General features: G+C 39.1%; 1 protein-coding gene across 8 annotated transcripts in view; it reads left to right on the top strand.

The window, feature by feature from the left end:
• Positions 1–16235, top strand: part of NRXN3 (neurexin 3) — a 1459332-nt gene extending 1443097 nt beyond the window's left edge. For 6 of the 8 annotated variants that reach the window (XM_044918184.1, XM_021679607.2, XM_021679608.1 and 3 more), the window contains one exon: positions 15934–16235. In XM_044918184.1, the coding sequence (XP_044774119.1) occupies positions 15934–16235 (302 nt within the window). Of the gene's footprint in view, positions 1–15312 lie in introns of all 8 variants that reach the window. The other 2 variants (XM_021679606.2, XM_021679609.1) reach the window with 2 other exon arrangements.
• Positions 16236–17076: the final 841 nt, after the last annotated feature.

Below are 17076 nucleotides of genomic sequence, written 5' to 3'. Positions count from 1 at the left end.
CACAGTCAAAGCCATGTAGTTATAGTACAGCATCTTGATGTCAAGTGCATGAGTCTTGGGCAAGCTTTTCATCTTGTTTGCATAGTATTAGTTTCCACTGATTATGAAAATGCCTTAGTGGTAATGATTTATGAACACTGTACATTCCCTGCAATGAAAATAGATTTTAGGGAAAGGAGGGTGTTTTCAAGATACAGTGAGTTGTAGTGTCATGTGTTTTCAAGTTCAGCTGTTTCCCATGAACAACTTAGAGGCTTATAGGGGCCTGTGGAGAGGAAGTAACAGGTTGGGATGCCCAGCTGCTACCACTCAAAGAAACTCTAGTACAAAGACAACAGAATTCTGGTCATGGGGCACCTGGGTGGTGCAGTCGATTAAGCGTCCGTCTCTTGGTTTCAGCTCAGGTCATGATCTCAGGGTCATGGTATCGGGTCCCAAGTCAGCTCCATGCTTGGTGTAGAGTCTGCTTGAGATTCTCTCTCCCTCTCCCTCTGCTCTCTCTCAAATAAATAAATAAAAATCTTTATAAAAAAAGAATTTTGGTCATAATGACAGAGTAGATGAGCTTTTGTGGACAACAGAAGCAAAATAAACCCTCTTTGAATAACGTATTACTCTATAAACACAGTCATAAAGTGTCAGGGTACCAGCTCAGCAGAAAGGTCCCGGTGCTGCCAGATTCTGCTGTCAGTGGCTGTGGGGCCACAGGAGGCCAAGATAACCAAGTGCATCGTTACTACCCCGGTCATCATTCTTCCTGCTGATAATTTGTTTGGCTCCTTCCTTGCTATTGCCTAAAGACAAGCATCAAAGTTTGGCAGCTCTAGGTCTGCATATTCTATTTATTTTATCTTTAGCTTTCACAACTACAAAGGAAAGCCTGAGTTTTTAATAAACCTCCCAGCACCGGTTTATGAAAGGGAGAATGAGTTAGATAGTGATGTATTTTTTCAGAAGGCTTTTTCAGCCAACTGTGGATGAGAAGGTCTAATTTGCACTGGAACTGCTAACTAGAACTCAAGGAAATCCCGTCTGGTTAGAGGAAAGTGAAAGAAAACAAAACGATAGAGAATGCAATGTCTCACTAGTTAGTTTACAAAACATTTACTCAGTGCCTGCACTCAGGAATGACGTCACTGAGTGAAACCATTTAGCAGTGATTTCCTGAGCTCTTACTGTATGTCCAGCTCTGCTCTAATTATAGCAGAGAACAAGACAAAGTCTCTGTTCTCATAGATGAGATGTGAGTGGTTGTAGGCAGCCGGCAGATCACAGGGCACTTTCAGAGTGGGTCAGGGTACAGGGTTTGGGTCTGGGGAAACCTTTAAAGATTTTAAGCAAGAAACTGACTTGATCTGATTTACACTGTATAATTTTGAAAGAGCACTTTGGCTCGTTATGGAGAATGGATTTTAGGGAGTGAATAGTGAAGGTGGGAAGATCGGTTGGGAGGCTACTACAGAGTTCAAGCAAGGAATCATGGTGGTTTATGCTAGGACCTGGATAATGGCATTGGGAAAAGTAGACATGTGAGGAATTTGTTGCCAGAGTAGAGTCAGTGAAACTTCCTGATACACTGGCTATGTGGAGGTGAGTGGGGGTAGGGGCCCAAGTAGATGACTAATTAGGGGTTTGTACATCTGAGTCAGACTGAAGAGATGGGAAGCCCTAGGGGAGGTGCAAGTTTAAGAGGCAAATAAAATCCAAAGTTCTGTTTTAGCCTTTTTGAATTTGAGAAGCCTCTTAGATATCGAAGTGGAAGTGTTGAGTGGACAGTTGGAGATGGGGAACTGGAATTCTGAGTGGGGGGTGAACTGGAAATCATAATCAAATAGATGGTAGGCATGTATAGCCAATGGGCTATATGATCCAAAAAACTGAGGCAGAGGCCAGCCTGGGGCCAGCCAAGAGACAGAGATGAGGGAGGAAGTAAGGAAGTAAGGAGGAATCTCAGGCGATTCAAGCTATTGGAACAAAATATTTTCAGACAGGGCTTTCATTTTTCTGACTGGCACAGAGGTGATTTTAATAGTATTACAAGGGCATAATCATTTGCCAATATGAGCTACATGCCTATATTACCCCTAAAAGTCTACCTGGAGGCAAGGCGAAGAGCAGGGGAGCAGTTACTAAGTTCATGGCTTTGAGCCCTCTTTATACTGCTCTTTCTCATTATTTCACTTTATGAATAGATTCCCTCCTGATTAAAGGAACTAGTGCCAGCAAGGAGAGCTTTTCTGAATCCCACCCACCTCACAACGCAAAGAAGTGTTGCAAGCTGTTCAATTTTTGTAGTTTAATTCAGCACGTATGCACTGAAGACCTATGGTGTGTCCTGCTCTATGCTAGACAGATTAAAAAACACAAAATAAGCACACAGATTCAGCTTGTGAATCAGGGAACTTTTAATATCCTAAGTGAAGAAAGGCTTGCTTGCACTAACACCTGGTTAACATGTAAAACAAAATGAGAAGAAGAATAGTAATTCCTGGAAATTTTTTAATGGAGTTTTCCTTTTGTGTATCTTCTTGTATTAACACTTTTGGGAGGAAGGAGCTAAAATATTACCTGGACCCTCTGTTCCCTCATGTCCTCATCTTACCCCATAGTTCTGGTGTCTATTGAAATATGTGTTTCCAAGGGATTGAGGGGGTTGGATTGAAGAGCAGGTGACTTGACTCAAGTCACATGGTTTGCTAGAGGACAAGAGCTCCCCTCTAGGTCTGTCCTCCTGCCACTAAATAAATAGGTTCTTATGGAAATGTATCTAAATAAGAGCTCTTCAGAGTATGGCTCTAACGCACACGAAGAGTGAAGTAAAGTAATTATGAAATTACATGCAGAAATAATAAAAATTCACCATTAGAAGATGAACTAAGCAAGCTTTAGATATTGGAGGGGTAGGGACAGGGCTTCAACAGAAGTAGTAATATTAGGTATTTGGGTTAGGGTTTTGGATTGAGGTTATTTGTTTGATGCTGAAGTAGATGCTCCAAGGATCATACTTGGAGTAGCACTGACCTCAACTGTCTGGGACTCAGCCTCCTTTATTGAATATGAAACCCTAATTTTACAGCTGATGCTATGGTGTCAGCTTTAAAAACAATAGTGACAAACATCTGGAAAGCCCTTTAGAATTTATAAGCATTTTCACATTTGAAATCTCATTAGTCATATAAATCTATCCTGTGAGGTGGGTTAATTGACCAGACATCATAATCTCCATATTATACATGAGGACACTAACTCAGGGAGGTTAACTGACTTGTTTAGTTTCTTAACAAGCTAGTATAGTGCGCACTACATCCAAGGTCTTAGGTCTCCTGACCCTAACATCTCTATCCCATATTCCAGGCACAAGGCAAGCCATGGTGGTGATGCATGATTTTAATGCCTTTATGGAAGCCATAGCCTAGTGTGGGGGTAAAAAAAAAATGAGCAATTAAACGTATTAACTAATTTATTCATTCATTAGTTAAGTCCAGAAATGCTTGCTTGGTTACTAGTATTCTAGTTGGTAGACAAAGATAAAAAAGACTCCATGTTTGTACTAAAGTTCTTATAGTCAAGTTGAGACCTAGAAGAAAACAAATTGAGTGCAATGGAGTGTTGGAGTCAGCAGAAATCTGTGCAGGGCACAGTAGGTTCACAAACAAGAATGGAGATGGTGGGACTGAATTAAGGCACAAGTTAAGGATTATGTGAATATAGGGAAATAAGTCATTAATTTAGGGTCCTTCCACAATAAATGTTCTATCTTACCAGTTTTAAAATGTAATGCTACCCATTGTAATGTTGTATCTATTCTTATCCACTTAAGTAAGAAAAATTACTCTAAACTGGGCAAGCAAATCATTAATACAGAAATAGAGTTCTGAATATTGGGCTTGATGGTGTCCTGGACTATTGTCCATCTTGGAAGCTTAATTTATCTGTCTCTCCCCCTATCTACTATAATGATGTGTAGAAACTGAGTTTGGGAATGGATAGTACATGAACTTCTTACTTGGGGCATTTTTTTCACCATTAAAAAGAAAATATTAAACTTTTTATTTAGAAACAAATACCATGTATGAAGCAGGTTTATTCACCCCTTCTCTGAGCATTACTTATGTCTGAGGAAGAGCTTGTGAGAAGTCATAGTATATACAGGGATCATTTTGTAACACAGATGACAGCCATTCCCACATTCCTGGACTCCATATCCATTCTTAGAGCCTCCATTTTTATTCTTGGCAAAACCATGATTCAGAACTGAACCAATGGTTCTCCGGTTCTCCCAGAAGAATCCCCCCCTTCTTCCCATGGACACATAGAAAAGCAACTAGCGAAATGTTTTTGTATCTGTCATAGGAGGGACAGATGAGGAGATTTACCTCATAGGTCTAACTCAAAAACCTTGAAAATCCTCAGTAGGTATTTGTTCTCCAGACTTCTCTCTTAGCCCACCCTACTTGGAATGGTTTAACTCTTTCCCTGGAATTGCAGTCAGAGTCCCACAAAGGTTTCCTCTTCCTTCCTCTTTCCACTATTTTCCCTCAGAAATTTAAAATATTTGCGGTTATATAAAGTAGTTCATTCAGGCCTTCCTCTTGGACCTCACCTGTACACATTGAAAACAATGTCCCTTAGCAAGTAGGATCCACTCTCCCAAAGAGGCGAGTCTGCAGCTTGAATTACTTCAGTATGCCTTTGGAGTGTGTCAAGCACAGCTCCAAGCAATTTAGAAACATACTTGTCTTTGAAACAAGCACACTCCTCAAGATGAATTCTGACCAGTGTAATTCCATCTTACTGCATTTGATGTTTTTAAAAGTTTGACTTTACATTGAGACAGGGTTATTTGGACATAGTGGGATAAAAAAAAAAAATGGTTGCATCAAGATATGCTGTTTCAGGTCAAATTATTGTATTATTTGTTCTCGATGGCAGGCATAATTCTAAATCATTCTGAACACCCACCAAGTAGAGGCATAGGTAGAGAACTGTGTAGTTACTGATAATAAAACCTAACACAGATAGCTGATGAAGATTAAAATAAAGCTGGGACATGATTATGAACTACTAGCAATATTACTTTGTATCTTACATTAGAAATCAAACAAGTTTGTGTAGGTAACTGATGGCTGACATAAAAATGTCTATGCACTATATTTAGTCTGTGTCAGCTTCATTGAAACTATGGCTTCCATGGGTTTAAAAAATACATATTTTATTTGCAAAGTGACAACCATAAATTTTGCTATGTTTGATTATTTCAACCAGTGATTTCCAGAATGTAAATGATGTGTCATACTTGTATGAGTTTTAAAGCAGGCTATTTTGAAATAGGTAAATTACTCAGTAAAAAACTAGGAGACCCAAATTGATGGGTCTCCTCAAAACACCTCTTAATACCTCTTATTATCCAGGAGTATGTGTATACTGGAAGTATCTTATTCTTTAAGTTTCATACTTAGGCTCGTTATGTTTCTTACTTTAAAAAATTGCCTATGAAACAAAAAACAGCCCATTTGAGTATTATCAAAACTAACTCCATTCTGTAGGAGTCATTTGATGCCTTGTGAGGCCATATGAGTATTTGTAGGGTCTTTTCATGCCATACAATTCATTGTTAAAAGTGTAATTATTCAAAAAAATCAGTGGCAACAAGGGTTTTTCTTTTCCTATATGATTGGGATTTTTTACCTCCTTCTAAGACCTCCCAGCTGCCCTTTGTGAAGTTCCTACAATAATGATTAACATTATTAAACCAGAGACTAAAAATCTTGGTACGGACTGACCCATGGGGACACATTACTATAATTATTTTAAAATAAAATAATAAAAGGGGCGTCCCAAAGGGGGCCAAAGTCTGACTCATCCTCACAATTTATCCCTTTTTGTCAAAGTCACCCAGAAAAGTTCTTAGGAGTGACTAGGATTGTGTCAGAACCAGTGCTCTCAAGTGTCTTACCTTTGTGGTTTGCCTACCTGGGTTTCCAAGTCCTTGGCTGGACATTAATGTTCCCACAAGGATATAATATTGAATATAACTCTTGAGATCTCTTCCAGTAGAGGCTGAGGCCATTTCTAAAACAAAAAACAAAAAACAAAACAAAAAAAACACACGCACACACACTCACACACTCCCCCTTTTCCCCTTGCCACTCACTCTCCTCCTCTTCCTCTCTCTTTTCCATTTTTCTCAATATAGATTGGATGGAACATTTGTTTCCCACATGATCTCTAGAAGACTGGTATAGTTTCCCCCAGTGTACTGGGAATAAACCATGCTCATTTCCTGACTATCCTGTACTTTACAGAAACTGACACTGTGCAACTGTGTTCTTTGGAGTCGAGAGGGGGTTTGCCCCTGTTACTAATATATATCTCTATCAATCTATATGCTATTCCATTTATCAGGCTTATTTTATGGACACCTTATTGTCACTTATGGTACCCTGTCAATTTGGCAAAACCCCAGAAAACTCATAAGGAACAATGCAATTTTAACCTCTCTCTGACTTACAAAATATGCCTTCTAAGTCTGTGAATGAATATGGGATCAGTTTTCTAGAGCAGAACCCACGAACTCATATATATGTTTACCTCAGTTCCTGCCACTGTACACTCTACTTCAGCCCTCAACATGCATATACATGTGCATATCCTTTCCTTGTTGTCATCGGCAGGAAGCCTTGGGATGCCCTTTGCCCCTACTGGAAAGGCATGAAACTAAGTCCAGTACCTTCCTCTCACCCCCAAATCAGTTTTGTCTTGCTGACCTCTCCCCAACCCTAGCTTGCTGTTCTGGTTTTCTCTTTTCCCTAAATGCAACTTACTTTAAGCATGTATTAATTTGATTACCATTCCTACAGTTAAAGGATAATAGAAGATTACCCATTTGTCAGTCTTAGCCACTTTCTTCTCTTTCAAATGTCTACTTATGACGTACATCCAGACTGCACGCCCTTTTTATTTTTTTTAGAGAAGCAAAACCAAAAAGAAAAAAAATTAAGAAAATGCAAATTTTTAAAGAAAATGCAAAATTTGTTTTTAATTTTGGCTATCACCAAAAGGGGAATCAATAAGCCAGAAAACAAAAAGCTAAAAAAAAAAGTGTCCCCTGATTGCTCTGTCTGTGCCTCCTCAGCGTGTGCATCTGGTTGTTCATCTCTGAAAGTATGTGAAATACTTTTTTCTTTAAAACTTTTTTTTTGGTTCTTTCCTCCCTTTTCGTTTGGGAATTAAGTACTTTTTGTATTGTATCTATCTATATCTATCTATCTATATATATATCAATATGTTTCTTTTAATTGCTAGATCTTTAACTTGGCTTTATCCAAAATTATGAGAAAAAAGTTATGAATTGTTTTCTGCAATTTTTCCCCACTCCCTCTTTAAATGTGGAACAACTTCAGCTGCAGAATCTCCACATCCACATCTCTGGAATTAGCACCTTCTCTTTGGGAATCCCATGTACCATGGGTGACAGGGGGAAGATGGATGACGTCATTCAGACAGAACCATTTCTTTCTAGGGAAGTGATTAGTAACCCAGCAAGTGGGCTCCCTATACAGGCTTGCCTTTTCCATCACCTCTGCAAGTCTCTAACCTCCTCCCCTAACTCTAGATGGGGCTGTGTGGCTGCCGGTGAAGTTGTTCAACTTGAATGCATAAATCTAGTCTCCTTGTTTTTGCTTTTAATCTTTTAATCATTATTATTAGTATTATTTTATGTATTTTGACTACGTTTAGTAGGAAAAAAGTTTAACTGTTTTTATTATTTGAAACTCTTTAATGAAACTGTAATGATTTTTGGAGTAATTGCATGTTGAAGAAGTTGCAGCTTAGGGTGTGTGAGATTGTGTTAGAGTTCTGTTCTTTATTTCTGTAGATGGGCATGTGTAGGCTCATTTGTTTTTGTATATTGCCCATCCCTTCCTTACAGCCAGAAGCTCTAATGCAGCTAGATCACTCCGTGCCGCCCTTACATGGACATGGCGACTCACTTACACATTCACCCCCATCATCTTCATCTCTTGTGTAGTACATTCATAAATATGACCCTCCCCTCTGCATCTTTCCTTCCCATACCCCCTTTCTTTAGCATTGTTCAAATTTATGTGCTGTCATCCATCCCCTTAAAGAAATCTAAAACTTGTCAAAAAGACAAAAATATTTAAAAATTAAATATATATCTGAGAACCTATATCAGTGCAGAAGTTCATTCAAAACCCTCCAGATTCATAGATTTTTTTAAAAGGCAAATTATAAAAGTAAACAGGTTTTTTTTTAATTTTTTAAATCCTCGCAATCGGAATTATTTCAAATTCAAAATCGATGCCCTCCCAAGCCCCTCAAAGTAAAACTTTGTTAAAGTGCAGATTTTTTTTTTCTTTTCATGTTATGTGGTGTGGATGTATGTGTTGTTGCCTCCCTGTATCATCCTCTGTTGTAAATTATTATATTTGAAAAATTAGACATTTTGCTCAAAAGTTTTTTAAGAAATGACAACAAAAAAGCAAGTTACAAGAATGTGGCAATTCTATTTGTCCAAGAGCATTCTTACACAACTTTCTTTTGTAAATTTTTCTTTCATGCCAAAAAACATGCGGGCAATTTGTTGATGTAAGTTGACTATAAATTAATACGGTATGCTTTTTTCACTTGAGTTATTTTATGGAAATGAGTTCTTTTTTTGTTTTCCAAAAACAGCCTCTATTTTTTATTTGCTTTTACTTTTATTTTTCCTGTCATTATACTGTGAATGCCGTGTCGATGTTATTTGCTCTCCTTTCCTCTAGCTTACTTTGGCCCTGATGTTGGTTTTATTTTCTACTATATGATTTGAAGACAGTATTAAATATTTTATTTCATTTGTGTCTCTCTGCTTAATTTTCACTGTTATGTTCTGTGCTGAATTGCTTCTAATGATCAGTGTGAACTCTACTGTTGGTAGAAGGGGGTGGGTGAGTTCTTAGCATCCAAAGAAAGCCTAGCCTCTTTGCCTGAACCAACCTTAAAGCCTTAAAAGTAATGGTAGGCTTTACAGTGGGATATTAAATTGGTTACAGCCTATGGGAGGCCTGGACCCCCAGAAGAAAATGAGTTAACTCCAAGTATTATCAGTGGTAATACACCCTCATTTAACTCCTTAGAAAGCATTTAGGGAAATCAGTCCTTTATTGTATTTTCCTTCAGCAGAGGGACATTAAGATACTCTCAAGTGACTATGGTAGAGTTTGGTTATCCAGGATTACACCACCACCATCACTGCAGAATACAGAACCCATTTTCTTGAGAATAAAGGCATCGAGAATCCCAGGTGTTTATATAGAGTATTGTCCTGTAATATGCCTTTGAATGCATAGAACTTACTGCTGAAAGCACACATAAATACACAGAAGGTACTCAATTATCTACCCCCCCGCCTCTCTCTCCCTCCCTGCCTCTCTCTTCCTCTCCCTCCTTTCCTGCCTCCCTTCCTACCTCTCACCTTCTCCCTCTTCCTCCTTCTCCCTCCCTCCCTGCCTCTCTCTCAATCTCTCTGCCTTTCTCCCTCCCTCCCTGCTTCTCTTTCTCTCAATCTCTCTCTGCTCCCCCCTCCCCTTTTCCCTTTTTATTAATAGTTGCTATTTCTCTCCTGGATTTAATCAGGTAAACTTTAAAAGGATTCTACCAAGAAGAAACATGATGATTTTCACATCTAAAGTTTTATTTAGGAAACCTTTCAGGTAGGTAGGTACTGCCATTTTGTGTGACCTTAGGGGTGAGAATATCCCTTGACCTTAAAGGTATTTGGGTTAATGTTGCCTTATGCACTTTGGGAACATAAGAGCAGTAAGAAGTGCTATACAATTTTTAAAGAGGTTACTTGTTTCACTTTAATTTCAGGTATATCAGAAACTATTATAGAACTATCAGACCATATGGTGGTTAACAGATAGGTTTCCATCCCAGCAGCTTTAATTAATGGGCTTTCTCTTAGTTCATATGATTTTATATTGTTTCATGTGGTAGATATTTTGGGTTTAAAACCAAGAACTTCCTAAATGGGGTGTTATTTTGTCTAATAGAATTTATTTTTGTTGAGGAAGCTATCAATAGGTCAACTTAATAAAAGGTTAATCATTTTTTTTAAATATAAGCTCTTTGAATTCTTATAAATCATTCTTCCAAGTCTGCATTTAAAATAGCCTCAATAATCTAGATCCTATATTATTACACTTGTAACTTAGCATGAGGCTACTATGTTAAAAAAAAAAAAATGGTCAGAAGAATTTAATCAATGGTTTCAGTGTTTACAGGCCCAAAATTTTAGTAGAAATAATACTAGTAACTAGCATTTTGGAGTAACAGTGGGTTCTGTGTTAAATACTTAATATGCATTATAATTAACATTAACATGCATTATTATTATTCACAGTGGCGGTTTGAGATAGACTGTGTTATTACTTCCATTTTTCAGAGAGTTTAAGAACTTTCACCACATTCATGGCTAGTAAGCCACAGAGCTGAGCTGCTAACCTGAGTATGAGTGACTCCAGAGGCAAAGCTCTTAACAGGCAAATGAAAAACTCCACTTGAAATTCCTTATTTTACAACATAGAATGAAATCCAGGGGCTTTGTCTCATCTTACCTGGGCATATGTTGAAAAATAGCATCTGTAGCCTTTCAGAATCAAATCCATTTCAGACAAACTAGGGGGAAAATATCCTACTTAGAGATTCTCATCTTATTAAAATGTAAGTGAAGCCCCTTTGAGACACTTGAGTTTTTCTGGAGCCTTCTTGCCATGTTTGTCCATGGCTATTTTTTCTGAAGGTAGAGGGGAATTACAAGCTTCGGGATATTTATGTGCTACGTGTACATGCTGCTTTGGTACCAAATAACTAAATGAATGTATTCAACAACTAATTTAGTGGGGAAAAGGATGATTTTTCTGTATTATATGACTTTCTCAGCAGAGAATTAGAAAAAATGCAAATAAGAGGTGAAGTAAAGAACCTAAATAGACATAAAAGAAGTTCAAGGAACTGGAGCATAGTGTCCTCTCTCAGTCTGGCTCTTTGGTGTCATTGTTTTGGTATTTTTGTGACTTCTTAGGCTCAAATATCTCCAGAGAGGCAAAGGTTGGAGCCACATTGAAATTTCGTGCTGCTCTTGTTTTTTTCAGATGACCCACTACATTCACCATCACCTGCAACATTCTCACAGTTCAGGAGAGTTCTATTAAATTTTTAATACACTGTCTTTTTCGATGGCAGAGAGCCCCTTTTGCTGGATATCAGCCCTAGACACATGAATTATATATCTATAAATATACTCATAAAGCAAAAAAGCAGGGCAGCCTTCAGGGCTAAAATAGACCTTTTATATCCCTAGTGATCTCTCTAGTTTAAAGAAAAGCACAACCCTGTCAAAAACGGGTATATATTCCTGATTTAAAATGCTAACGTTAAGGAATATAGTTCTTATTCCAAGCCAAAGAAAAATTCTGGGGATGGAATAGGAAATTAGGGTGTTGATGGCCTGCAAGGTTTCTGCCTGTAACCCCCTATGATTTTAGGCTTGTTACTTCTGTGAATACTTTTATAAGCACAGACATCTGGTAGATCCCTGACTCCATAGTCTTTGGGCATTGAAAAAAGTATCAGCTGCTCCAGCATTTCTGAGGTAATCACTTTGGATTAAAACAAATAAACATAAAATCTTAAGTAGCTTTCTACAATCTAAGTTATTTCTCTTAAGGATCTAATCATGGGAGAAATGTATCCTTCATCTCCTCATCTCAAAGGATGTACGCCTTGGATTTCCCAGGACACTATAATCATCCTAAATCTTAGAGATGGAATTGGATATTAAAATTGATTATACACACCAACTCCCACACCTGTCCCAGGCAGCTTGCACATTTACAGGTCTCTAGAATTTTCCATCTCATTTTCACTGTAATTCCCATTCGTAACAATTCCCACAGCCCAGTTGACTTCCTTTTAAACTGAAGACATGCTTCAATTTCTTAAGATGCCAGGAAAGGGGGTAGATTATGAAAGCTTTTCTCCCTTTTCATTGATGAACCTACCACCAGAATTGGGGCTCACTTTTCTCTGAGAGGGGGCATCATTTATCATTTTTTTATCACTGCTGCCAGGATTAATAACAAAAATGGCAAAGAAAACTGAAGATTAGTAATTTGGACAGATTATTTAAACTCTGAAATAGCATACCCATCATTTTAGTTTTGAAATAAGCTCTTATGTCACTTAGGGGCTCACCAACCTTTTAGAAGCTCTTTATAAATTGGAAAGCTTTAGGACTCTCTTCATTATGAAAATGGTTTCTACTCTTTTTTTTTAATCCAAGAGAGATTAAAAGGTGTTGAATTGGGAAGTGAATAGCAAAGGAAAGTGGCGGGGGGAGGCAATTCAACTGCAGAGTGAACAGTTTGTGGATTTTGTAGACTTTTTACAACAAAGAAACTGCAGAAGCTTTAGCTAGGATTGCAAAAAGGGGGGGGGGGAAGAAGCAAATTTAAGACTCCAGTTGGGTGTCACAGATGGTACACTAAAATTGCAAATGAATGCCACTATGTAATCATGAAGGCAGTGATCTTAATCTCACTTAAAGGGACATCAGCACCCTACTTAACAATTTGCCTTTAAGTGTTCTATACCAGGCTTTTGCCTTTTAGCAGATTGGCTATTATTTGTCCTTTATCCCAGTTTCCTCTCTGCTTAATATACATGGAGCAGATTTTTATCATGATCCTAAGGAACAGATGACTCTCAGTATTTGTGCCAGAAAAGAACACACAAGCTAAACCTTTATTCTAGGTGAGACAGGTAAAAAAAAAAAAAAAAAAAAAAACCTGACTTGTTCTCTGAAGGAAAGTAAAATCACCCCTGAGTAATCTCTAGAGAACCTTCAAACACATTGCATGGGCCTTCTCTCTTCTCATCACTGTTCTCCTCCTTAAACACTGCCTTTTTCCATGGGTCACCTTAAATATTTATTAACACTTGCCATCCCCTCCCCCCTAGGAGAAAAGTAAACTCAGGGTTAGTTGTAGGACTGGCTTATCTTTAGGGAACTGTGCTCCAAATCCCATTTCTAAAAACTAGCAACAGTTGTAAATTATGCATTAAATATGTTGCAAGATATAGGAATTCTATATGTTCACAATGTTAAAAAAAAGAAAAAAAAGTCACGCTGGTCCAGTAAAGCAAGTCTGAAGCTGTGACAAATCTGCAAAGATTGTTTCACTCAACAGTTTGAAACTCTTGAGCACTAGAAGAGAAGCTTGGGATTAGCGCATAGCCCAAAATATCGTCTTGAAATTCTCAGAAAGGTTCGTGTTTTATTTCTCTACACATGGTAACATCAGGTAGGACAGAGATGACTGGTTGTCTTCCAAATGATATACATACATTATGTACATTATTGCCACCCTCCCCAACTGCATTTCTCTGCATAACACAATGTTACTGGCTAATTCTGGAGTGAAGCTTCTGACACGGGTACAAAGGGTGTTTTGAAGGTATGTAACAGGCTTCCTCCCCAGCTGCAGTCTGGGCAGGTTAGATGCAGCAGTTCCAAAGGAGGCATAGGAAACTAAAAGATATAAAGTATGGAAAGAGGAGCAGGAGAATTCTCATTTGTGAGTCAGTCTTTGTAGGAAGAACCTGAAAGACCGTGTAAGCGCAAAGGCTTGTCCACCTAGAACTCTGCAGTAGTGAGTCACATGTCTGACTTTGTCACCAATAAGGGGCACCTCAGCGAGAGTCACATCTGATAATAGATGTTCCAACACTGACCATCCCGTCCGGGCAGTTACTGTGGAGGGCAGAACAGACAAGATCATACCTGGCTGAGTGCTTAATGACCCAGCTCAGAAATAATATATTCCCAACTCAACTGTCTGACTAACTGGGACTGGAAAACATCATGCCATCCCTGCTAGAGGATTTTTTTTAAAAAACAGCTGAAATACATTTTTGGAATAAATTCAGTGAGGAGATATGAACTGCGACTTCTGGAGATTCTTTCTCTGTTTGAAAAATAACACGGTAAAGAGACACAGAAGAGACCTCGATTACCTCGCTTATGTACGTGAGTAATAAACGTAACCCAACAATTAGGTGAGTAACATCCACCACAGAATATTTGTAGTACCCATGATTTGCCAGGCACTATGATTTACTGAATTACTCTGAACTTTCTTTCTTGACCTAGTCCACGTTTATAAGTGCAATAACTAGGGTCTGTGGGTAAACCAATTTATTTTTCCCACTCTAGATAAGAATCGCTGATTTTAATTTTTTTTAAGATTTTATTTATTTGAGAGAACAAGGAGGGGCAGAGGGGAAGGGAGAGGGACAAGCAGACTCCCTGCTGAGCTGAGCAGGGAGCCCAACAGGGGGCTCAATCTCAGGACCCTGAGATCATAACCTGAGCTGAAGCCAGACGCTTAACTGACTGAGCCCCCGCCAGGCGCCCCAAGAATCGCTGATTTTAAAAACTTTGTTATTTCTACATGTCTGAATCTAAGTTTTCCACAAGGTATGGATATCTAGTCTGAGTATTTTTAAAATCTAGTGTCCACCTCAGCATATATTACATATAGCATAAAAGCAATGCATAAACATGAGATCAGTGCAAGGCGAGTTGTCATTTACTAGGGGAATTTCTGGAAAAGCATAATCAAAAAGGGTTTGTTAGATGAACATGTTTAACCTCTCCTGTGTTCCCCTCACTTAGCATATAGTAAATGAAGACTGAACTTGATAAATGTTAAATAAAAGACTAGCTTAAAAGACGAAAGACAATCTTTTATGTTCACTGATCTTGATCTCTGTGACATGGAGAATATGTCATGCTCATCCTCATGGGAGCAAATAAGTAGAAACCCAAGAAGGCAATAATGAAATGCTAGGGCTTACGGATTAATCACATGCATGAGTGCATACACACACACACTCTCTCTCTCTCTCTCTTCTGATAGCCAGTTTTTGCAACAGTAACATGGAAGGTCATTATTTTGTAAGCAGATTCTGGAAACAGCCTACTTGAATTCTATCCAAATAATTACTTGAGAGTATCTTTAAAAGCTAGGGGGTTTCAGATTTTGGTGGCAAGAGGCATATAATGGGCTCTAAATCAGTTTAGAATGGTTAGGCTACAACAAAGGATCCATGTGTGGGCCCAGGTCATTTTATTATTATTTCTGATGCCTAACTGATGAAATACAGTCCCTGAGAATGCCTATGAATCGTGTCTATCTGCAAATATACTAATTGTGTTTTTCTTTTTCTTTTCAATCCCAGGAGGTGAATTAGTTGTCCCTCTTCTTGTAGAAGACCCTTTAGCTACCCCTCCTATTGCTACTCGTGCACCTTCCATTACACTCCCCCCTACCTTTCGCCCCCTCCTCACCATTATTGAGACCACCAAAGATTCCCTGTCCATGACCTCTGAGGCGGGGTTACCTTGCTTGTCGGACCAAGGCAGCGATGGTTGTGATGATGATGGCTTGGTGATATCTGGGTATGGCTCAGGGGAAACCTTTGACTCTAACCTGCCCCCTACTGATGATGAAGATTTTTACACCACCTTCTCCTTGGTAACAGATAAGAGTCTTTCCACTTCAATCTTCGAAGGTGGCTACAAAGCACATGCGCCCAAGTGGGAATCCAAGGACTTTAGACCTAACAAAGTCTCCGAAACTAGTAGGACTACTACCACATCTTTGTCCCCTGAGCTGATCCGCTTCACAGCTTCCTCGTCTGGGATGGTGCCCAAATTGCCAGCTGGCAAAATGAATAACCGTGATCTCAAACCCCAGCCTGATATAGTCTTGCTTCCGTTGCCCACTGCCTATGAGCTAGACAGCACCAAACTGAAGAGCCCACTAATTACTTCCCCCATGTTCCGTAATGTGCCCACAGCAAACCCCACGGAGCCGGGAGTCAGACGGGTTCCGGGGGCCTCAGAGGTGATCCGGGAGTCGAGCAGTACAACAGGGATGGTCGTCGGTATTGTGGCTGCCGCTGCCCTCTGCATCTTGATCCTCCTGTACGCCATGTACAAGTACAGGAACAGGGACGAGGGGTCCTACCAAGTGGACGAGACGCGGAACTACATCAGCAACTCGGCCCAGAGCAACGGCACGCTCATCAAGGAGAAGCAGCAGAGCGCCAAGAGCGGCCACAAGAAACAGAAAAACAAGGACAAGGAGTATTATGTGTAAAAACGACGCCGCTAATAATCACGTGAATTTAGGACACAGAATTATTGCTCTGTAAATCTATAAATACTTGGCAAATGAGATTTCACAGGCGTCAGAACTGCTATTGCTACGAGATGGGGTGCACCATGACTATGGTGGGGAAAACCATTTTTAAAAGGACACACACAAAGATGTACCTACCTGTAAAGTTCAGCCATGGCTGCTTTGATTCAGTCATCGCTCGGAGACAGAACATTCTCTCTGCCCTGCTGTATCATAAAGCACACACGTTGCGCTCTGGAGCAAGCAGATGGCTCCCCCCACTTCCACGGACTTGGAAGCTTCCTTCTCTTGAGGAGTTTTCACCCAAGGTAGAAGACTTCACGGCTTACTTGTTCCATAACTCCAAGTGAGTCTGTAATGATGTTTGTGAAGCTTGACTGTAACAATGTTTTCTTTTTTCTTTTCTTTTAATTATGTAAAAAACAAAAACAAAAAAAATGAAAAAAATGAAACGCAAAAACAAAAAAAAACCCACCCTTATCTGGTTTTGGCCAGTGTACGTGTAACTTTTCAAGATCTGAGGGGAAAAAAAAATGGCTTTTGGGTTTTTGTTTATTTTTTGAGAATGGACATTAGAAGAAAAAACAAACAAACAAAACTCAGAAAACGAAAGTAAGAGAGACTATTGCCATATGAACTCAAAAGCTACCATGGTGTTCACTCTACATATCAGGTCGTGGTATTTCTAGAATCTGTTGTTTGTTTCCTATATGATGCTTTGCTGAACACATAGCAAAAATCACAGGATGGATAATAGCATTGATTTGAAAAGCTGGTCCCTCAGGATCTAATTTCAGAG

The sequence above is a fragment of the Neomonachus schauinslandi genome, chromosome 9 (assembly GCF_002201575.2).
Source record: "Neomonachus schauinslandi chromosome 9, ASM220157v2, whole genome shotgun sequence".
NCBI lineage: Eukaryota > Metazoa > Chordata > Mammalia > Carnivora > Phocidae > Neomonachus > Neomonachus schauinslandi.
This window is presented reverse-complemented; position numbering and strand designations above follow the sequence as displayed.